This window comes from Engystomops pustulosus, chromosome 3, assembly GCF_040894005.1.
Source record: "Engystomops pustulosus chromosome 3, aEngPut4.maternal, whole genome shotgun sequence".
NCBI classification, from domain to species: domain Eukaryota; kingdom Metazoa; phylum Chordata; class Amphibia; order Anura; family Leptodactylidae; genus Engystomops; species Engystomops pustulosus.
The window spans coordinates 162,798,988-162,823,842 of record NC_092413.1 but is presented as its reverse complement, the minus strand read 5'-3'; the positions used below and the strand labels follow the sequence as shown (position 1 = coordinate 162,823,842).

Sequence of the window (24,855 nt, the reverse complement as noted above, 5' to 3'; positions counted from 1 at the left end):
AGCAGTTTGCACATTAAAGAATTTGCAAAGTCTGACAGAAAACTAGCACAGGGGCTTTAGTAAATCTGGGCCAGTAATTCCATCTGTGTCTTCGCTTTGCACAAATAGTAGGTGGTACTGGATATTAATGCTAGTTCCTCATTGCTTCCTGCAAATTCCATTATGAAAAAGTAATAGCCCGTTTCAGAAAACATTCTGCTGATATATTTCTTTTCTTATGTTTTCATTATGCTCTGACAAATAAATAATAATAAATTATTCTTATAATATTTATAAAATAATGATATTGACAGAAATAAACACCAACTTTGTTGCAATGTTCATAACTTACCTACAAAGCACCAGACAGCAAATCGTATCCATGTAATGGATGACAGTTTCAGCATAAGATATATGTTGACCAGCATGGCAAATGCAGGAACAAATGGAACACAAGGTGCCATGTACGGCAATTTTTTGGGGTTCTCTGGTTGTTGCAGGATAACAAATACCAGTGCACAGATCAACAGTACCATCAAAACGACCAACAGGATAGCCCACCACACCTGGTCGTAAACATAATCAGAGCCAAATATTATAAAAGAGCAGAAGATGAATATCAAGATGAAAAGAAGCATGACGCAGATAGTCACTGTGCGGCCTGTGGCGAGTGTAGGCCGATCCATTTTTCCAGGTAAGCCAAGCCGTATTCTCAAGGTATAGTACCGTGGGCCTATGAATTTCTTCAACTTGAAAAGGTAAATATTTTCAGATCCATCTGCCTCTATACCAGATGTCATGTCAACTGTTCCATAGTTTGGATGGTTAACGTTGTAGTTGGATTTGTCAGATTTACCAATAAGCATTTCATTGTCTCCGAGAGATGGAAGATTCTTTGCCCCACAGGTGTTTGTGGCTGGACCACTGAAATCCTCTCCATCACTCATAGGAGAACAAATTTCTTTCTCACATTCAGCAATTATTCCTTCTTTTTTCTTTGTGTGCTCTTCAGAAAGAAACTTTACAAAACCATCAATGTCACTCTCAGGCTGGTAACGCAATAATAAGACGCACACAGATACAAGAGTATAGGCTAATAGGGTTCCGATGGACATCATTTCTATCAGATCACGCAGACTGACCAGTAGAGATAGTAGGGCAGCGAGGAATCCAGACACAATACAAGCAACAACTGGTGTCTCTGTGTAAGAGCTGACATGGGATAAAAACCTATAAAAGCAAGTAAGGAAATATATCATGAAATAGATTCTCTGTGAGCAAAAAAGCTGTGTTCTGTGTAATTTAGCAAGCAATACTAACCTGAACAACAAGCCATCACCAGACATTGCATAGATCACTCGGGGCATGGGGAACAGTGAACCAAACAAGCTGACAGTGAGTCCAGCTACAGATCCAATTGCCACAATAAATTTAGCTGCGTAGAATCCGTGTGCTACAAACATCTCCATCAGTGGGGATTCTGAATCAATCATATTGTATGGGACCATTAAAGTTAATATAACACTTACCTAAAAAAGACAATTAGCAACATTGTTAAAAGAAGAATTATGTACATGATCACTGAAATAGTATATCATGAGGTTGGAAAACATGGCTACTTTTTTCCAAAAACAACTCATCTCCTGACTATGGGTATTGCATAGTATAGCGCAGCGGTGGTGAACCTATGGCACAAGTGCCAGAAGTGGCACTCAGAGCCTTTTCTATGGGCACCCAGGCCATCACCCCTGCACAGAGTTTCCAGACCTGACTCAAAACCTCCTCCTTCCATCCCTGGCCACCCAGGATGTGCTGTGATCAGGGCTATTTTAAAGCTACACAAATTTAGCTGTCTGGGACTACAGGAGGAGCAATGAGGTGCAGACAAAGCTGTGTTATTATTGGAGCTCCTGCTCTGGGCCCCCAAATTCTTACTGTTCAGGGGGCGCTGGAAGGAAGTTACAATGATCATCTGAATTTCTCCTCTTTCTTTTAACTGTATTCGTGCCCTCAGGACACCAATACATTTAGCCGTTACAAAACAGGTAGCAACATGTTACTGCTTAAATTTCCATGTTGGCACTTTGCATTTAAGCAAGTGGGTTTGGTTGTAGTTTGGGCACTCGGTCTCTAAAAGGTTCGCCGTCACTGGTATAGCGGGTAAGCTTATTTATTCACAATAGATCTGAGCTGCAACACCAGCACAAACCATGGCCAGGTGTGCTACTGTTTTTGGAAAAAAAACAGCCATATTTTTCAACCTCCAGACAATCCCTTTAACGCTTATGTGGTCAAAATTAGAGAAATATCTGTAGACAGGAAAGTTTCCAGCTAATTTGTTGTATGGGCCAAATTTAAAAAGAATCCCCCCAGAGAGATTATTAAAATATATATATAGTTATTAAATAAAGCACCCCCATTTTTAGCATAAACAGTCCCCCACAAATTAAATATATTAAAGACAAGTGTTTATGTATGGAAATAGTATACGTTGCCCTATCCCACTAAGTTGGTTTAAACATTGCACCCACCAAAATTAATTCTAACCTATATAGTGTCCCCCCTTTAATTAAAATGTATAGTATTTTCCAAATTATAATATTGTTCCCGCCATGAATTATTATAATAGAGATTTAGATATATAGTTCACCAGAAAAAAGCTTAGTACATAAATACAGCACCAGTATGGTGTCCAATAAATAAGGAGAGTACAGAAACACAGCACCAGGACCAATTCCTAGGCCCCATAAGATATTACATATGTACAGAGCCCTCTATTTTACATGTATACAGTACCCCCATAATGAATGAATTTATGTAGCCCCCCCTTTAAATTCATTTTGTGCACCCTGTAATAAATATAGATAGATACTGTGCTCCCTGCATTAGCTATATACTAGTATTAGCTATAAACTGTGCCCCCTCTATTAAATACCATCCTCTCTTTATTAGACGGGCCTGTCTGTAGCAGAGTTCTGGCTGGACACAATGGCAGTTACTAAGACCAGTGGGGAGGGGCTGTGAGACGCTAAATGCAGAGAGCAAAAAAGTTCTTCATTGCATCATGGAAAAATGTCACTACAGGTTTTTTTTAGCCAAAGCCAGAAGTGTAAGGCTCTCCTTTTATTTTCCCATTCATACGACATCCACTTCACTAACTTCAATGGCTTTCAAATAACTAAAAAAAAAATCAAGGTTGGTAATCATTAACAAAATCAAGATTGGCAAAGACTTTTTTTAAAGAGGTTTTTCCACGGAGGCAAGTTAGGCCTTATCCATGAGAATTAGTAAATGTTCATCTCGCATTAAAAATCTGGTATTAAGTTAATATCAGTATATTAAGTTGAGGATATATCATTATTATATCATATTAAGTGCTGAGGCTGTACTGCAGACTGTAGCCGTGAAATTCTTTACAAGCAGACTGTTTATTGAGAATTTCTTGTTAATAGGACCATGGTTTAGCATGTTACCACATGGCCTTTAACTAAGAACACTCAATAAGCAGACAGTTGTAATGAACTAATGGCATACATCGCCGGCTGACATGGCCAATCTGATTTTGACTGCAATACAGCCTTGATGTGGCCATACCATGTAGTTAATTGTTTTCCGAGTTGACTGACAAAATATTGACTGTGATTTTGAATAATTTGTCCAGGAAACAAAAATTTGAGGTTGGCAATATAGCCACAGTGTAGAACATACATGCTTTGCATCTTCAAGCAATGAATAATAGATGGCATATGTGCCCCTTTTAGATACAACTGTACAGTACATGTGAGATTGACAAAACAGTCAAAAAGATTGATGTTTTTGTTGCTTTGGCTTTCAATTTTCAGTTGAAGAAATGATAGCTGTTTTGTACTTGAAATGATAGTTTTTCTAAGACTCTCTCTCGTTTGGCAAAGTCTTCTAAGGAAAGCTCTTACTTTTCTTTGGTTTTGTGAATCTTTTCCTTTCTGTATTGCCAGTAACATTAGCATTTTGTGTTATGGATTATACATCAGGATTACTTACAGATACATATGCTGTTAGACAGGTGATCAAGGAAGCGGTAATGGCATATGGAATGGAAGTATTGGGGCTCTTCGCTTCTTCTCCTGTAGTAGCAATGATGTCAAACCCAATGAAAGCATAGAAGCAGGTGGCTGCACCTTTCAGAACCTACATAAAACAGACATAACAAGCAAATTACCAAATACATAAATTTAGTTTCAGTAGAGTTTATTCTTCACGGCACAGATTTAAGGAGGTTTGGCAATATATAAATTGATCCCCTATCCACTAGAATGGAGAATGGAGCTCACCCATTACTGCATTTACTCCTATTACTCCTGCTATTATTAACTGCTATAATGAAATACCGTAATAGCAGCGCTGCTTGGCGAAATCCACCTTTCTTCTGAGGATACTGGATGACAGCAGTGGTTTATACAAAGAATAAAAAGTAAGCCTTTCTTAGCTGCTCCCTTTGCTCAAGACAGTGCCTAGTCAGTCTCTATATGCAAAGTATTATCTGTAAACATAGGTAGGATGTGAAATATCCTTTCTAGCATTCCCTCTTTTATGTGAAATCTTAATTTAAAAAATCACCTCAAAAGTCATATGCAAACGAGAAGCGTCACTTTTGCTCGAAGATGAGTCAATTTTAGCTTTTAGAGGCTGGAGGGGAGTGTCACTTCAGATTCTCATATGTTGGTCTCTATTGCACCTTCAACTATGTTTTGGTATGATATTATAGATAAGAAGCCCTTGGGATTGTGTTTAATATGGGACCTATGGTTTAATGTTCCATTGATTGATAGTGTGTGTCTAGGTGTGAGTGTGTGACTGAATGGGGTGGATTCAACAATGGGGCTTATTTACTAAGGTTCCGCAGATGGACTTTTGCCTGTCTTTCCGACGTTTTTGGGTTCTGCACTGAGGTGACAGCTATTTAACAGGGGATTGTGTCGCACACGATCGGATTTGGACTAAGCGCAGGATTTAACTTTCAAATTGTTTTGCAAGACCAAGCACTTACATTCGCCAGGAAGAAGAAGGTGAACTTTGTCGGACCTGAGCAGGGAAACAACACATGCAGGATATCGAGCGCACGATCTTAGTGAATCGCGGGACAGTGTATTATTGTCGGACAATGCACTTTCGGGGAGCTCCTCCAGATGGGTAAGTAAATGTGCCCCAATGTGTCTTAGATTCTCCCAGTTTCTATCTGAAAAACCCTTGTCTTTCCCTGTGCCAGATTCATCACTGTAATAAGGAATTCTGCTGCAGGATAAGACTGTTGGTTCCTACTGTAGACCTACTTTTAGTTGGTCTAAACTGTGTGATTTTCCACAAGCCACGCCCCTTTCTAGTGATATCACACCCATCTCACTGATGTCACGCCCCCTTAATCGGACAAGTCAGGTGCATGTGGTGCAAGGCATTTTAGACACTGTTTTTGCTGTAAAACCACCAGAATTGTGGCGCCAGTGCATTAATAAATCCCCCCCAATGTGTGTGTTTGGGCTATACGATTTGTTGTTGAAATGCACAGATTTGGATTAAGCTCTTGTATCCGTTTCCTGTTCCACTGCTCTTTGTGTTATGCTTTATATTTGGAGTGACCCTGCACAGCAGCCCCAGCTATCTCCTTGTAACTGCAGTGTATTTAGAACTCATGGTTCCTTTTTATTTCCTACTAAGAATCCTGCTGTTATATGTGCATTGCAGCACATATTGGGGGTCATTTATCTTGTTTCCCCCTAATGTGAGGTCTTTTTGGGGGTCATTTATGTTAGTCTGATGTGCCTTTTTGGTTGTATTTTGGTGACTTTTTGAGCGCATTGGGGTATTTTTTGCGACTTTTTCCAGCAGTTCGCCAGAGTTCACCGTGTAGTAGTGATCCTGAATTTGCACCCAATTTGTCTTGACCTCCTTTGCGCCTGTTATGAGTCTATTTTTTGTACCTAATTTTTCTTTGTCGTTTTAGCTCTTTGTCAAATGTCAGGGAATTTGTGTGTGTCTTCATATCCCATTAGGCATGTGATTCTATGAGCTACAGAACCAGAGATACAGACAGTTAAAGACATAGTTGGAAATTGAGAGCTGCAGATTTAAATCCAATCCCCGTCTTTTTTTTTTAAATTGCCTATATTTCCAGTTCTGTAGCCCACATAACCACAAATGAGAACTAAAAGATGAGATTCTTATCCTTATTACACCAAATCATGTTTCTAGGTGCCGTAAAACATAATACGGGGGCGTCTGAAGTAACACTCCCCCTTTATTGGATATACACAGACACATACACTTAGCTTTATATATTAGAAATATATATAGAAAACACATTTCATACAATACATGAGAGGGATAGTAATTTAATTAGGTAAATCTGGGTACAAGTTCCCTTTAATTACCTGTATCTATAACCTCTTGATGTTTTTGGCTGTGCCAGAGCAGCAGCGGGACTATCATACGCCGGCACACAAGAGCTGGCATAGGGTAAATAACACCCATTGCCTTTAGTAACCAATCAAAGCTCAGAGCTCATATTAATGACCTCTGGCTAAATTGAAATTGAGCTGTGACTGGTTGCTAGAAGCAGAGCTGTGATTGGTTGCTAAGCGCCACAGCGGCAGCAGCAGACAATCGCTCCTGTAGATGTTGGTTAATAATTGTATTTTGGTAAACCCAGAGTAAAAACTTTGACTCAAAACCTAATCTATCACATTCCCTTTGTCACAAAGAGCAGCTGTGCAAAATTTGGTGATTGTAAACGCAATGGTGCAGATTTCCTTTTTTTGGACATACATAGATGTATACACATACACTCAGCTTTATATCTTAGAAATATATCTAGAAAACACATTTCATACAATACCTGAGGGGAATAGTAATTTAATTAGGTAAAATTTGGTGACAGGTTTACTTTAATTACCTGTATCTACTGTTCTTTAGCTTACAGAACCACAAACCTGATGCAATTTGAATTTCAGATTCTTATCTTTAATATGATACCATGAAAACATGGATCTATATAAAATATAACCCAAGATATGGGGGTGTGAAGTGCCATATTGGTCAAAGTCATTTAGGAACATACTGGAGCTGGTCTAGGAGTGTTTCTGTATATATATATATATATATACATATATATATATACACACTCACCGGCCACTTTATTAGGTACACCATGCTAGTAACGGGTTGGACCCCCTTTTGCCTTCAGAACTGCCTCAATTCTTCGTGGCATAGATTCAACAAGGTGCTGGAAGCATTCCTCAGAGATTTTGGTCCATATTGACATGATGGCATCACACAGTTGCCGCAGATTTGTCGGCTGCACATCCATGATGCGAATCTCCCGATTGAGATCTGGTGACTGTGGAGGCCATTTGAGTACAGTGAACTCATTGTCATGTTCAAGAAACCAGTCTGAGATGATTCCAGCTTTATGACATGGCGCATTATCCTGCTGAAAGTAGCCATCAGATGTTGGGTACATTGTGGTCATAAAGGGATGGACATGGTCAGCAACAATACTCAGGTAGGCTGTGGCGTTGTAACGATGCTCAATTGGTACCTAGGGGCCCAAAGAGTGCCAAGAAAATATTCCCCACACCATGACACCACCACCACCAGCCTGAACCGTTGATACAAGGCAGGATGGATCCATGCTTTCATGTTGTTGACGCCAAATTCTAACCCTACCATCCGAATGTCGCAGCAGAAATCGAGACTCATCAGACCAGGCAACGTTTTTCCAATCTTCTACTGTCCAATTTCGATGAGCTTGTGCAAATTGTAGCCTCAGTTTCCTGTTCTTAGCTGAAAGGAGTGGCACCCGGTGTGGTCTTCTGCTGCTGTTGCCCATCTGCCTCAAAGTTCGACGTACTGTGCATTCAGAGATGCTCTTCTGCCTACCTTGGTTGTAACGGGTGGCGATTTGAGTCATTGTTGCCTTTCTATCAGCTCAAACCAGCCTGCCCATTCTCCTCTGACCTCTGGCATCAACAAGGCATTTCCGCCCACAGAACTGCTGCTCACTGGATGTTTTTCCTTTTTCGGACCATTCTCTGTAAACCCTAGAGATGGTTGTGCGTGAAAATCCCAGTAGATCAGCAGTTTCTGAAATACTCAGACCAGCCCTTCTGGCACCAACAACCATGCCACGTTCAAAGGCACTCAAATCACCTTTCTTCCCCATACTGATGCTCGGTTTGAACTGCAAGAGATTGTCTTGACCATGTCTACATGCCTAAATGCACTGAGTTGCTGCCATGTGATTGGCTGATTAGAAATTAAGTGTTAATGAGCAGTTGGACAGGTGTACCTAATAAAGTGGCCGGTGAGTGTATATATATATATATATATATATATATATATATATATATATATACAAGCAAAAAAAGGGGGTTGCAACAGCACTCCTATTTGAGAAATATGACTCAGGTGCACATCCCAGGACTTAGACCAAGGTCCATCAATAATACAATCCGAAAAAAATGGCAGCACTCCGAGATTCGACAAAAGAAAGTGAACTAGTTTATTCACACATGTGTCCAAAACACGACGTTTCGGCTCCTTAGACCACTTGAAAAAGGCTCCAGGTCTAAGGAGCCGAAACGTCGTGTTTTGGACACATGTGTGAATAAACTAGTTCACTTTCTTTTGTCGAATCTCGGAGTGCTGCCATTTTTTTCGGATTATATATATGTATATATATATATATACTGTATATATATATACTGTATATATACACTTCAGAGATCAGTAAATGCAAATATAAATGATAAAGCTAAAAAAGCTACAAATAAAGTCACCTACCCCTGACCATCCATAGGGTAGAAAATTCCCTTCTGACCAATTTTTTCCGCTAACGAAGAAAAGGCCAGCAATCATGATAAAAACCCACACCGCCAAGTTAATGACATTCAGTACATTATTAAATCCAACTGAGTTCTTTACTCCAAGGGCTACAATTATTGTGACAATAACTGCAATGACTAGGGCAAGAAGGTCTGGATAGGATTCTTCACCTTTTCCTAAAATAAAGAGTAATGAAAAAACAAATATTAGTATTGAAATATACCATCCGTACTATGTTATACTGTATGGCAATAGGGTAACAAAAGGAAGAAGAATATGTTGCACTGTAATATGATGATGTTTGCTCATTCGATCAGCTCGTGAAGAATGGCTATGCCAGAGGGGAATGTCTGATTATGAGTCACAAGAGTGAGTAATACGATGGTGATTCACGCCTTCAGCAGATAGCCAGCTATGTATCATCCTCAGTGCTATAATGTGCACATTTATACCCACAGAAACTGCTGTAGGATAAGACTTGCGTGCATTTTTCAGCTTCCACTAAAGATAGAGTAACTTATTACTTTCATCCACTATCATGTCACATGTAGCACCATTGACACAGGTAGCACCAGATCAAAAATATCTACATCTACATATGTAACTTATTTATTGGTAATGTTTTTGTTTGTATTTCAAAACCAGAAGTCTAAAAAGGACTCACTAGATATATGCTAATGAGCATCAGTGCCAAAAGGGCGCTCCAGTGATGTAGGATGAAGTGTGTCCTGCTAATTAGCATATTTTAGAAAGCCTTTTTTAGACTTCTGGTGCTTTTCCAGAAGTTAAGACTGAGGGTAGAAAATGCCACCAACAAGTACGTTAGGACAGTCTACCATCAAATATTCTGATGGTAGATGCTCTTTACAAAAATGGAAAAAATCCCCATTTTCCAGTATGAAGACTATCTATCTTTCTATTTTCTATCTACTATGAATAAAAGATGGCTAGATATGAGATTAATAAATTGAAAGATATGGGATAGATAGAAGATGGATAGTTATTAGGTAGATAGATAATGAATAGATAGATACATATGAGATTGATATGTATATAGATATTAGATAAATAGATAGGATATGGATAGATTATAGATATAAGATGGATATATATATATATATATATATATATATATATATATATATATATATATATATAGAGAGAGAGAGAGAGAGAGAGAGAGAGAGAGAGAGAGAGATAGATAGATAGATAAATATTATGTATAGATAGAAGATGGATAGACAGATTTAGGCCCCATGCACATGACCGTATAAAAAAGGGCATATATATAGCAGGAATACGGCCACATGCATTCCAATGGGCAATACAGCCATCCATGTGCAGTATCCGGAACCACTAGGAGGTGCACTCTGTCAGCCGGCCAGTAGTCAGCCATCCATCATCTGCCATTCCACCATATTTTATACAGATACGGTGCAGTACATTGCCATACTGTTGCAATACGTCTCGTATTTACGATCAGAATACAGCCGTAAAGACCATACGGTCGTGTGCATGAGGCCTTACTGTGTTCATGCTCTAGGTCAAAACAGGAAATGTACGACCAGTCTGCAGGAGCCTCCCTCCTGTGTGTTAAGGACAAATCTCTTTCAGATTTCCTCTGTACATTGTGCACAGTGCCCTGTGCCCCGGGGAAAGGAGGGGTTTTTCTGTGACTGCAGGCCCCTTCTCCTCCTTGGGCCTGTGAATAAAGTCACAGAAACACCCCCTGATGGCTGCCCTGATTGTAACTCATAGCGGCCTTTGTTCTCTTATGATAGCGGAAAATTCCCTATTACAGCCATTTCCTTAAATTGTACCCAGTCTTTATATGGCTCTTTGGGATACATTGCCATGTGTGGCTAAATTTTAGCAGGCTCTAATTCTAGTTCTAAGTTAATTCTTAGTTGTGTGAAAGCCCAAGGAAACAAATGATTCTACAGTATAGCTTCATCAATTAGTTGCAACTGCAGTCTATATAGGATAGTATAAGAGGCACTGGGCTGGATTTATTTACAAGTTAGTAACACCAAGATGTGCACTATGCATAGTGAAGCTGAGAATACCTCTCATTTCAGGAGTACTGATCGAGGCTTCGTTATGTGCAGTGCGCCTGTAGCAGGGTAGTGGACTCAAGTCACTGGGTCTAGTACAACTCTGTACACCTCTGTTCCTCATTCTATGTGTTTAAGACACCTTTTAATCACATTTACAACCCCCCCCCCCCAAAAAAAAAAAGGTGTGGGCTATAGGAAAGAAGTGTGAATGAAGTTATCATTTAGTATTAATGATAATTGGATATACACAATATCTAGACAATGGGGCAGATGTATCTTATTCTTGCAATTTGTGCCTGCTTTTTTTTTCTTTGAGTTATTTTTGGGCCAATTTCCTTTAGCTAAATCATGCACTTTTTGTACAGATTTGTGCACAATTTTCCTATGCCCGTTTTTCAAACCTTTAGGCTCAAATTTGTGATAAATTATGTCCCAATGTGCAGTTCAAAGAGGAATTTGGCACAAAACAGGCAAACTAGTTCCTCACATGCTTCATAGCAAAAAGTGTGTGCAAAAAATGTGCAAATGCAAAAACAAAGCTAATAATAAGATGCTTCTGCCCCAATAGATTTTATTTATATTGGATATTTAATCATCATCATTCTAATAATAATATGCTTATGTTTTTCATGATTTATAACAATATAAAATGTAAAACATACCATCCTCAATCAGGAATATTAAGCTCTCCTACATATGACCTGCAAAACTAAAGCAAATATGGCACACAGTTGTATGTGATGCTGGCAGAATGGTTCTTGGGAATAGTTAGGCTTTTATTATCATTTACAGTCAAATTCTTACCTAATCCGTTTAAGGTCCCCACACTCTCGATCATCCAGTGGCTGATAGTGTGATTGGCAAGAGAGTCAAACATGCTACTTAGGGCACTTGCTCCAGCTGCTGTACCAATGAGATATTCTAGGATCAGGTTCCATCCAATGAAGAATGCCACAAATTCACCAACAGTGACATAACTATATGTATAGGCAGATCCTGTTGTTTTGGGAACACGTACACCAAATTCAGCATAACACACCCCTGTAAACATAAAAAGGGAAAGATACAAATTACTGTAGAACAGATCATTGGTTGTGCCTGTACTGGTTACATGGTCCTCCAAGTTGTTGATGTGCAGATAGAGAATCATTAATGACAGAAGAGACAACATGCTGCATGGGGTATTACTAGGATGAGACTGGTAGAGCCCCAGATATAAATTCTGAGGAGCCCTGCACTAGAGTACTGAATACTCACTAAAATATCAATAATCCTGTTTGGGTGGTCAAGAAGACAGAATTGTAGGTACCCTTTATAATATTAAAGTGCCCATACACAATGCATCCTTTTGGAGCAGATTACCACTAGTTACTAGACTTCACCTTCACTTGCTTCCATTTTGCTAAAGGCTATGTCTTTCCTATATGACCTAAAAAGCATGACTTGGAGAGTATGTGTTCTTAGGCATTTTACAAGGCTGGCAATACTATGATAGGACATTTAAAAAAAAATTATATTAAAATAGACAGGGAGGAGATGAACTAAAACAGTCAAAAATTTGAGCAGTAAAAACTTTGTTCCAACTTTGGCAACATTGGCTCACATTATCAAAACTAGTCTGTACTATGTGCAGTTTGCCAGTGAAGTGTACAGAGTGCATCTATTAAACAAAATTAGCGCATGTTCTTCATAAATCTGGCGCCCCCTGCACTTCTCTGGAAGTGTGCGCCATTTTCATACTGCAGAATTGTGGCGCAAAAGAGTAATGAATGTGGCACAAACTCCAACTAAGCACTAACACACCCCTTTAGGTGCATGTTTTTTCTGTCTTGTCGGACACAGAGCAGCCCAACACAAAACTGGCACAAACACTTCATAAATACATGTACAAGCATTGTTGTTGGAACACTTCCAGGAGAGGACTACTCACTTTTAACAATTTATGCACAATCATGTATATACTGTATATATAAACTATGCAATTCTACAGCAATCATGTAGTGACAGCTAAAACACACATTTACTAAAAACAGTGCAGTCTGTACTATGTGCAGTTTGGCTGTGTAGTGCAGCGGGCGCCAGATTCAGGATTTCTGGAGCACGTTCTGCATGAATCTGGCGCCCTCTGCACTGCCCCAACAGAGTGCACCACTTTTGTTTAGGTGCACCTTTAACAATTCTGTCATAGGCCTCTTCCACACTAGCGTTGCGTTTCACGTCAGGGTGCAATGCGTGAAAAACTGACGTTTTTGGCTGCGTTTTTGTTCCATTTTTCCTTGGAGTAATTAGCGTTTTTGCGTTTTTCACGCGCGTGTTGTTAGCGTTTTTTTTGCGTTTTCGGCGCATTTTTCACGCGCGAGCCAATGGGAGAATCGAGCATTTTTCAAAGGGACCATGGTTTGGGATTAAAATGGGTTATTTAATTGAAAAATAATGTCTTCTGATAAGTTGCAAACATCTGCGATCTATTCTTCACTGTTCCCCGTGTATATTATCTCCCGACAAGTTAGCAGATGTGAAGAACAGTGAAGAATAGAATAAAAACAGTGAACACAGTGAACACAGGATCATTTAAGAGAAAAACACAGTGCAGAACACAGTGCAGAATAGATTACAGATGTTCGGCACATCTGCTTACTTGTCGGGAGATACGCGCGGAACGGTGCGAACAAAATAGCATGTGGAGAACAATATATATGTGTGTGAAGAACAAATTGCAGATGTTTAAATACATCTGCAATGTGTTCTTCACACATATATATTGTTCTTCACATGCTATTTTGTTCGCACCGTTCCGCGCGTATCTCCTGACAAGTAAGCAGATGTGCCGAACATCTGTAATCTATTCTGCACTGTGTTCTGCACTGTGTTTTTCTCTTAAATGATCCTGTGTTCACTGTGTTCACTGTTTTTATTCTATTCTTCACTGTTCTTCATTGTGTTTTTTTAATTAAATGATCGTTCGCGAGCAGGGGAAATACTGTTATTCTGGTCACCTAGCAACCCTTACGTTTAAAACGCATTGCACTCGCATTGCACTTGCAATGATTGCGAGTGCAATGCGTTCTTGATGCATCTCCATAGACTTGAATGGGGCGTGAAAAACGCGCGTGACACGCAAAAGTAGAGCATGCTGCGATTTTGACGCGCGTGCAAACGAACGCAAGCACGTGCGTGAAAACCAACGCTAATGAAGAAAGACCCATTGAATACAATGGGACAGAGTGCAATGCAAGTTCTGCGCGTCAAATGCACGCGCAGAACTCGCGCGTGAAAAACGCCAGTGTAGAAGGGGCTATACTTTGCATGTTACATCCGGCGCATGTTACATCCGGCGCATGGTCTGACTTAGCACAGGAACGCCCCCCTCAGTGCAGACATTTGAGAATAGAAGAGGATAGTGCAGCCTTGACACAAAAGGAAACACATATGTTTTCCGGACACTAAATACATTTGCAAGCAGCTTGCACTAGAATGAACGTGCAAAGTCTGACGGAAAACTGACGCAAGCATCTTAGTAAATGTCCCCTACAAACTTGCACAGTCTGTGAATCCCAGACTGTGTTTGCCAGATTTCCCATCCCTGTGTTCAGATAGGACTCAAAGCAGCATAAGAATATATGCTGCAAATGGGCACTGCAAAACATCTAGACAACAGCGCTGAATTACACTTCGGTGCTTTTGTTCAGCAGGGACTCCATGCATCACATATCACTATGATGCTTGGAGTCCAGTCTGTGGTACAATGTTAAGTCCCTGAAATCCAGGCACCACATGGTCCTTGATTCATGGATCGAGCTAGTATTCTGAGCACAAATTGTTATAGCCTTATAATTGTTACAAAACCTCTCTGCAAAAAATCTACCTAATGAGTTTAGTAATAAGAGGCCTCACCTGTACCTGCAATATAACAGAATAGCAAGTATACTGCATATAAAGCTCTACGAGTCCATGTCACCTAAAATTGAGCTACATCATCTGCAGGCACATGTCTTCACATCACAATTTCTGACGTATTCGCCAAACCCATCCATAAACTCATAGAGGCACATTTACTAAAAACAGTGCAAACTGGACTACGTTTAGTGCCAGTATAGTGTCCAGAGGTTGCAAGATTCATCAATTTTCATGAAAATGTGGCACACGATCCAACTGAGCATCGGAATGCCCCTTTCAGTGCAGAAATTTGTGTTGCGTGACGAATGGTGCAGCACGCGACATATATGTGGAGCAGGCACCAGAAAACTGGCACAATCAACTTAGTAAATGTGCCCCATACTGTCAGACAGAGGCATGCTTTTTGCCTATGCACAGTATACATTGCATACAGCAGAAAAGAATACAGTCGGATATATTTCTAGACATCTATTGTAAGAATACATCAGGAAGCTGTTGATGTAAAAATGTGACATGAATGTAGGCTATTATTGAGAGGAAGCATAGAAACCATTGACACAAATCAAAGGCCAAATACATTGTGCAGGTTACCATGAATGTATATTTTTAGGATAGCCCCACTAAGACATCTGCTGACAAAGTGAGAACATCAACCATGTTATTTACTAAAAGTTTAGCTCAGAAAAGAAAAGCTTATAGCGGCTAATGTGTAGTAACTACACAGTGTACAATTAGGATTTATTGTCCTATAGAAATGAATACAAGCCACAGCGCATCCATATGGAGTTACTCATCTTCATTTTCTAATTTGGATATTGGCAGCAGTGCCTAGAATAAAACTAATCTCTGCACAGAAGAAAAGTGAACTTGGCACAGAGTAAATGCTGTTGCTGCAGATTGGTGCAAGGCATACGCAATGCCTTTAATTCTCCTTGTACTGAATCCAAGGGTCATCTAGCAATCAACTAGATGAACAGTTCTTTTTTGTATCATGATGTATTCTGACCAACCATGGCTTAATTTAATCTCAAAGCTGCTTACAGTATGCAATACCTAATGCCACCATGATAAATAAGGAATATATCTAACACTTAAAAATTCCCTAAGTAGAAATGGCAGAAATGGTTTCGGTATTGGTAATTTGGTTAAATTAATGAGATGCTCAGACTTTACATTCACAGGATTCTTTCACATTGGCACTGTTTTTCACGTTCATGGTCCAGTGATCTCCACAGATGCCTCACATAGCCATTGATTTCTACGGGTGTTTTCACATTGCCTTGTATTTTCACTGATCCGTTGTTAGTGGAAAAATTATGACACATGTCCTAATTTTTTCACTGATGCGGATCACGGAAGGCAATAGAAGTCTATGGGTCTGCAATAGATGAGACTGAAATTCAAAGCAATGTTAAACCTTCAGCTTTTTTTGAGGACACAGAGACAAATGGATGCATCACGGAGACAAAACGGAGAAAAAAACAGAACGGACACGCAACTGAAGCTGAACATCAACACCAATGTAAAAGAGCCCTAAGGGTGGTTTCTCCTTTTTCCACATCAGTGATTTTTCAGTGAAACCACTTTGGCTTATGGACACGTACAGATTGGTTTTCTCTTCCTGACTTCAGTGATTTTTCATTGATGCCTTACTGAACCATTCTATTCAATGGGCTTTTTCACACTTCAGTTTTTTACACTGTTCAGTGGTCAATTTAGAACCTTTTTGAGTTCACTGACAACAACTGATCAGTTATTGCACCAGTGAAAAATCACTAAAGCCAAGAAAAAAAATCCAATCTGTATGTGTCCATAAGCCAAAATGGGTGCAGTGAAAAATCACTGATGTAAAAAAAAATGCCAATTTGAAAATAACAGTTAGTTGGGGCACCCAGGCGCCATTTTTGCTCCCAAAGCACTGAAAAGGACCATCTCACCCCTCCTCGGCATTGCCTAATCCTTCCCGTCTCTAATCCTACCCAATGCCATGAAGTCAGTATGAGATGCTGGTGAGTGAGCCAAGGCACATGTGCCTGGTTAAAGTACAACTTTGAATGTGCCTGCAGGCAAATTTTTGGGCGATAATGAACCACAACTATGGTTAATGAGAAAACTCTTTATATCCAGGATTTATGAGGGCCAGTGATGTCATGGCATTGGGTGGGATTGCATAGAGGAGAGCAGGGGGTAGCATAAGAGCGGGGATAGTGTGAGGCATTCTGGGAAGGAGCTCCAGGAGCAAAAGCACTGGGTGCAACAACATCTGATTCACATGAAACTTTAAAATACTTTGTCAATAAAACTAAACAAGGCGTTCTAGTATTGAAGCTCTGCTCTGGATCTGTGTGAGTAGCTTTTCAGTAATAATATAGCAGTGGGTGGTTGTGGTCGACTCCTGTTAAATATCCTAAAAATCATTATAAGTGACAGCTGCAAAAACTTGCCTTGTACACCTGCTTAACTTCTCCATTGCACCTACTTCAGGTAGATCAAACCAGGGTAAAGGGTGCAGCTACACCAGGACCTGTGGCAGCAAGGGGCTTCCTGAAAACCCCAGTTGCAGCTTAATTTGCATAATCAAGACACATATAAAGTTGAGTGATATCTGCATATATGTTCTCTGTGTGTGTATCTATATGTAATAAGGGGCATACAGTGGGGGGGGGGGACATTTAGTCAGCCGAAATAGTGAAGAATAGTGCAGCCACGACACAAAAGAGTCGCATGCAACACATATGTGGTGCGGGCACCTCTTAAATAAATGTGCACAAGTAGTTTTCAAACGTGCAAAGTCCTACAGAAAACTGGCTGCAGGTCCTAAGTAAATGTGTCCAGGGTGTGAACCTGGCCTTGGTGGGAATGGGGGAACGTCCTGTAACATTTGCTCTGGATTTGCCTTTTCCTGTGTTATGTAGCTGTATTTTCCATATCGTGCCTGATAATTGGTGTATGAAAATGCTGTGACTTACAGTTCTTCATGAGCAGGAAGCTAGAGGCTGCATAAGCCTGGTCTCTATCATTGAAGTCATAATCTAATTACTTTCATTCTCAGTGAGGTCAATAAAAGCAGTAATGCCGTCTATTGTAGTCATTACATCGGCTGTGCCAGACACAAATTGGGATTTTCCACATTTATATTGTACATGAGGTTGCCTAGAAACAGATGTGATGACACAGGTTGCAATATGACCACAAATATTTTAGTCTTTTGCTTCTACTCCATTCCCGCCATCATCAATGTAGTCTATGTCCTTGGAGGCTCAGCTTTCAGAGATAAATTGTGATTTAGAGAACCAGATCGTCTTCATTTTTTTCTAGTGAAAATGTTTCAGTATTTTTGACAATAAGGATCAGACCAAAACTAAATTCATATTGATTTATTCACAAAATGAATCACTGGAATCCTGTAATGTTATCTCTCATTGGAAATCATGCTGCCGTCAGTGTAACATTGTGTACCTGAGGGACAAAGCTCTGCTCATTTATATGTTCTAGCACACACAGGAGAAGCAGAAGAAGATCAACTTCAAATATTAAAATTTCTTATTCAGAACACAAGGCTAGAACATGTTCAATGAAGGACCTGTCACCAATACTGACAAGTCAGTTTAATAAGTACCGGTAGTTGTTCTCCTTGCGTCCCACCATTGTGTTTCCTCCTTCCTCCTCATTCCTCTCATTGAAGAGATTTCCTGAGGGAAGGACGAGCTGTTTTCTCAGCCAGTCACATAAAGTGAGCCCCTCTATCAACCCCCTCATTCGCCTCTCTCTCGGGAATTTTCTTCAGCAAGTCACACAGCCAATGTGTGAATGATGTAGCAGAGCCAAGTTTACTGAGCTGAAGAGAAATCGGGTAATTATACTTTGAAAAAAACTGTCAACATTTTGTAGCATTTAAGCCACGTAAAACTAAAAATGATAATTCTGAACATTTTGTATAAGATTGGTTTAACTAGTTGTGTCACAAAAAAGCCGCAAAACTCTCTAAATGCCTAGTTTTGGCATAACTCATAAGAATCATTTATGAGCTGCAAATAGAAAACTAATTGAATAAATGAACTTATTTTTTCCAGTTCATCTAGTTGTCTTTCAGACATATTTCAGAGTGCGGATCCAATTTCTGTTCTTGTAAGTAATACAGTACCACTGTCGACAGATGAAATTCCACCTCCACCATTAAATGTATTTTCTACTTTATTTTGTTCTGCTATGCCTCACAGTTTAACGTTTCAGCAGTAAAATGATCTAATTTTATGCATAAAAATATCATATTATTTAGTTTAATCACAATATTATATTTTACTGCGATTACTTTATTTATTGTGACATATCTTGGCCCCATGCTTTCATACTATGGTCTGTATCTACCATCTTTATTCCAAACTTTGCTTGATTTGTGTACTTCTCCTTAGTATGGTATTATCTGTTTACTTGTCACGGGTGCTCCTGCGATCCATCACCTGGATCGTAGGCACACCTGTGTCCCTCTCCGCTGATTCCGGCCCCCGGCGTTACACTCACCTTCCCAGGATCCAGCGATGACTCCGGCAGCGCAGCACGTGTGCCCCCGCCTCCTAGGGTGCGCACACGGCAGATTCAAGAAATTTAAAGGGCCAGAGCGCCAATAACACCGGCCAGCCATACTGCTTAAATTCCAGCCCCTTCCTGTGTCCCCTGCTGGATCTTTGTGCCTCACAGCCTTAGAGAAAGCTCCATAGCGATTATTCTGCATTCCTGTGTCTCCTGCATTCTTGTGTTACCAGAGTCCCTCTGTGTTCCTGTGTTACTAGATTCCCTCAGTGTTCCTGTGTTACCAATACAGAACAGTTACATATTGGCAGCAAACTGTACAATATAAAAGTTACATAAAAACGGCAGAACCCTGTATTCACTTGTACTAAAGACTCAGTTATGAAAGGTTAACAAGTTAAGCCATTCATGTTAACCAATGCAAAATATTATGTTTATTCCACTTCCTAAAAATATGGTCTCATGGCCCTGGACTGTTTGTATTTTTTTAAACCGGTCTGTCTTTTGGACATAAACTGTATATTATTTTTATTAATCCATCAGTAAAATGGCACAAACATGGCTTTAACCAGAAAGCACCTTCATTCCTTTCCCCAAATTGCTCTTAAAAACATAGAAAGCAGATGTCTGTAGGCGGAACATCTTTGTTAGAATAGATATGAATACCGCAAGACAAATGTTAGTAATTAGATTTTCAGTTACTTTAGCTAGAGATATGATTTGAGAGTGAAGATGTGATATGAGAAATGAAGTAATGAGATGCCTGAAAATATTAACATTTTCAATAAGAATCCTGTATGTCACTTATCCCAAAGCCAGTGATTTTTTTTTATAACTCTTTACTTTAATTTTCAAGAAATTTGAAGACATAAAAGAGCAACCATGCACTCTTGTCCCTGAAAGAGTTAGGGGGTAAATTAAGGAATAATACTGCTGGGTCCAAGGAAACCTGCACTTCAAACATAACTCTAATGCCAGTACTAACACTGAACCAGTGTAAAATTAGGGCATGGCATACCTGGAAACATTTGGAAAAATAGGGAACATAGTGTCACATCTCCAACACTGAAGGATAGAATCTATGAGGAAGATCTGGGTTGCAGTTTACCAGAATTTTCAGCTGAATTTTCAGCTGCAAATAGATGATTTAAGCACCTGTGCACTAATAAGTAACATTGTTCACAGGTGAACGTTTCTCTAACTAGGATTCCCAAAAGTCAAATTGTTTGGGTTTGGCATAGACTGGTATTAAGAATGGCATATAAAGTTCAAATCAGTCCTTTGTTAGTGGGACCTCCAGAATATGTGAATTCAAAAAGAGTGGGTCTAGCAGCAGGGTCAGTAGATATAACTTATGATGTCACACACATGACTCCTCATCTTTGTGCTTCTGTACAGCTCCTCCCTCCCTTACTAATGTCATGTCACCACACTGTGAGCTCTGTGAAGGAGCAGGAGGGAGGAGCTGTACAGGGGCACAAAGGTAGGGGCTGAGAGCTGAGGAGTTTGCAGCAGAGACAAGTCACGTGTTGTTTTTTTAAATGCATCCAAACCAAGGCCCAACCCCTGGGACTACACAGAGGATTCTGCATGGTACGTTAAAACACACAATTACATTGTAATGCAAATGCTTAGGGAAAGCAGAACGACATATTTGCAATGCAGCTGTAATTCAGTTCTACAACCTGTCTATAGTGGAAATGAGGTCCCCGGTGAAAGGTTCCCTTTAAATCTCTGGCACCTAGAATCTCCTCTTCCAAACAAATTTAAGGTTGTGTTTGTAGGGTCCCAGGCTTCTAGAGATATTCACATTTAAAGTGACAATTGTGGGTGTGATTTTTATATATATAAATCACTCCCGACTGTCACTTTTTGGCTGCATTCAAACTACAGTATGGGGGACGTATATATGGCCGACGTATATGCGGCTGATATACGTCCCCCATACACTTCTATGGGCTTGCGGCGCACTACGGGAGCAGTACGGTGCATTATATATTACATATTCGTTGCTTAAAAACTTGTCTGGGGCCTGAAAAGGGTGCTTTAGTCACCAGCACAGTAGAATTTATATTTCATGTAAGTAATTAAATAAAGACTTTGACGCATTCAGCTGCCACATGTAATTTAACATAAGCTCGCCATAGCCTTGACAACTTGTCTGGAAGAATTAGAAAAGAAAGGTTGTGCTCTGCTTTAGTGACTTCCTGACATTACCCATTGAGGGTCAGTTTTTATTAAAAAAATTTTGAATTGCTTGACATCTACAGCTTCATAGACAGCACCAATTATTATTCCTCAGATTACCTCCAAGCATTTAAGCCTTTAGAATTCAGCTTTTATATGCTCAAATAATCAGCTTTAAGGGTGAGGACACCTGTAATGACTGTCATGCATTTCTATAGTATTGTACTCAAGGGATTGAGAGAATTGAAGATCAAGACAGAGTTTGTTAAAAAAAAAAAAAAAAGCCTCAGAAGTGGAGAAAGAACATTTTCTGTGATTTATAATGGAGCTTTCTTTGTACTGTATTTTTTGGACTATAAGGCGCACTGGATTATAAGGCGCACCATCAATAAATGCCTGCTAAAATGTTAAGGTTCATATATAAGGTGCACCGGATTATAAGGCGCACCTGATTGTAAGGATGAATGACCAGCAGGTGGCAGACCTGTGCACAGTTCAAGGCAGCTGTTGTCTGTAAGTACGGTTCATATATAAGGCGCACTGGACTATAATGTGCACCTTTCATGTCTGAGAAAATCAAAGGATTTTTTTGTGCGCCTTATAGTCTGAAAAATACGGTAATATTGATTTATTCAGTTTGTTGAAAAGCTTACTTGTATATAAGATTTCTATTGGCTGACCATGTGTACTTTGGCGGGGCTGATGGCCACCTTATGTTGCTTTTTACGACTTTCCCTGCTTGAATATAGGGCACTTTCCTTTGGATGTGTGTGTCGGGGAGTTGAACAATGAAGTTTACCCTTCAAAATGTTATAGCATCTTACTGATGCCTCTGGTTTTCTTCAGTGACCCCTCTATAATAGCCACTACTTTGTAGAACTTGTCAAAATCACATCTGCCTCTATTGTATCCGGTTTAGGCTGTGTTTTAATATCACCCTATGACATGTAACAGTGAAAACAGTAAGAGCCTTGTGACATTAGGCCACAGAGTAGTATTCACTTCACTTGTGAAGCCTTCGACCTCAACTCTAGAATGTGGTTAAAATTTAATGAGACACTTGACACTAATACCCTTAGGTTACAATGTGAATGAATGACAGACAAGGTGGAAACAGAACATTCTGACAGTATGTACAGATAGCCCTTGGTTTACTTTGGGGGTAGAATTCCCAAAATAACCTTTACAAAAACTGTTACATTTACTTAATTATTTAATGTTCTCTCAGACCCTTTCAAAGTCCATCCAAATAATGTGATTTCCAATCATGAGAGTTTGGTATAAATGTAAAATAATACATAATGTCCGAAGAATAATTCAAGAAACTGAGCATACGCACGCTGCGTAACATGCCTTTTACTGACTGCACTGCTATATAACATTTTATGTTTCTCATTGGAGGGGTGGGCCAGGAATTACTATTGATCACGTGTTCATTAGATTCCAGTGACACTGAAATAGTATTGTAATTTTTCATTAATGCTGATGTTATGCAGTTCCAATGCCAGTTCCTTGCCAATGTTAAATCATTAGATTTATAAAAACAATGCCAGGAATTGTGAATGTTGAGCCCATTCATGATAAATTCCCTCCTCTATGCACCGCCATTTTCTAAATGGCAGAAATTCTGTACATTTTTATTGCTAGAGCAAGTTGAAGACTTTTTAATTGAAGGAAATCAACCACATGGATTTAGTGGTTCTAACCCAAGCATATTGGTACGCTGGCGTTTGCCCCCTGAAACAGGATCCATTCTTCGTTCACTGTTAATGACTTATTTTCTGTGAAAAAGGACTTTAAAAAATATGCACATGAGCCTCAAGGCCCACTGTGTACGTCACAGAATCCCCTTCTGGTTCCGTCAGATGCTAATTATTCAAACCTTCCTTCTGCACTTGTCCCTGCCTCATCCCTCCCCCTGCCAGAGGCCATTAACGGCCAAGGGAGCCAGAAGGGGATTTGTGACGTACACGGGAGTGTAATTTTGAGTGCTTTTTCAAGAAAAATGAGCCATTTACAGCTAAATGCAGAACAGATCCTGTTTCAAAGGGCACACAGTAGTGTGTCAGTATGCTTGGGTTAAATAAAACTAAATCCACATGGTTGATTTCCTTTAATATTTTTGGGATGCCCTTCTAACCCTCCCTCTTGCATCATTCTTTATATTACTGATAATACTGATTTATTGCAGTGTTTTTTATGCAGAAAGAGGGCAGGGTCGCAACTGCAATGAGGAAACAAATCCCTCCTCAGGCAGCAGGTGAGGGACCCCTTGGCTTTGGGGTGGGGTGGGGGGCAAACTGGCTGATGTACATATTTGCCAAAAGCTTGCAAGTCTCAACTATCAGAAAAATCATTTGGATCAGCGTCTTTTAGATACAGAGGCAAGTCATATGCAGAGCAGGACAGCACTGACACTTCAGTCTGCGCTACTAGCCAAGGAAGAGGAGATGGCGGCAGCATGTAGACCGATGTTAAGGTGTTACTTTTATTATTTTCTTATGGGTCGCAGTAAAGCTACACCTACTAAAATGTGGATGGGTTGTATAGTTATAAAATTCTGGGGGGGGGGGGGGCTGTATATCATTAAAATAAGGGAAGCTATATACAGCCTATATATATATATATATATATATATATATATATATATATATATATATATATATATATATGGTATATTTTAACTGCAAAAGGTTTTTATTAGCCAATAAAATACCATACAAGAGTGGTTGTACAGTATGACAGCTTGTATAATATGACATGTATAAAAAAAATTACAAATCCGTAATCTCTAGACATAGGGCTTATCCTAGATCATAATTATATCTCTCCAGTATGACAAAAATAATAGAGAAACAAACATACTTGCTATGGATGAATTCAAACACAGGAAACATCAAACACAGTGGAGGCCGGCATAGTAGGTGCTATCCAATCAAGACCTGTTGGAGTAATGAATCGTAGGTGTCAGGGGCAAACTGGCCATAAGACCAACCGGGGGAAATCCCGGTGGGCTGACTAGTAGGGGCCAGTCCGGAGGCGGTCTATGAATTCTGGGGATGGTGAAAAAGATACTCATCTTTATGACGCTCCCCCACAGCTCCACTGATACTGTCTGACGGGCAGCAATACCCCCGTGTGTGCCGGTGTCGCACAGACTATGATGTCCGCAAGCGGCTGACGTCATAGTCTGCGAGCCGGCAGAACGCATGACGGCTGGACTGCCAGTAACGTCGTAAAGGTGAGTACATAGATTATTATTTTTATGTGCTGGGCACATGTGCCGTACGTGGAGACATAAAGACATAGATGCCCCACTAAGGATTTCTGGGAAGTATGCAAATACATT

General features: G+C 39.8%; 1 protein-coding gene across 6 annotated transcripts in view; it reads right to left on the bottom strand.

Moving 5' to 3' along the window:
* Positions 1–24,855, bottom strand: part of SLC7A14 (solute carrier family 7 member 14) — a 113,017-nt gene that overhangs the window by 13,159 nt on the left and 75,003 nt on the right. For all 6 annotated transcript variants that reach the window (XM_072142824.1, XM_072142827.1, XM_072142821.1 and 3 more), the window contains 5 exons: positions 11,697–11,933; positions 8,794–9,011; positions 4,000–4,146; positions 1,300–1,508; positions 332–1,209 (listed from right to left, as the gene is read on the bottom strand). In XM_072142824.1, the coding sequence (XP_071998925.1) occupies positions 332–1,209; positions 1,300–1,508; positions 4,000–4,146; positions 8,794–9,011; positions 11,697–11,933 (1,689 nt within the window). The remainder of the gene's footprint in view (positions 1–331; positions 1,210–1,299; positions 1,509–3,999; positions 4,147–8,793; positions 9,012–11,696; positions 11,934–24,855) is intronic.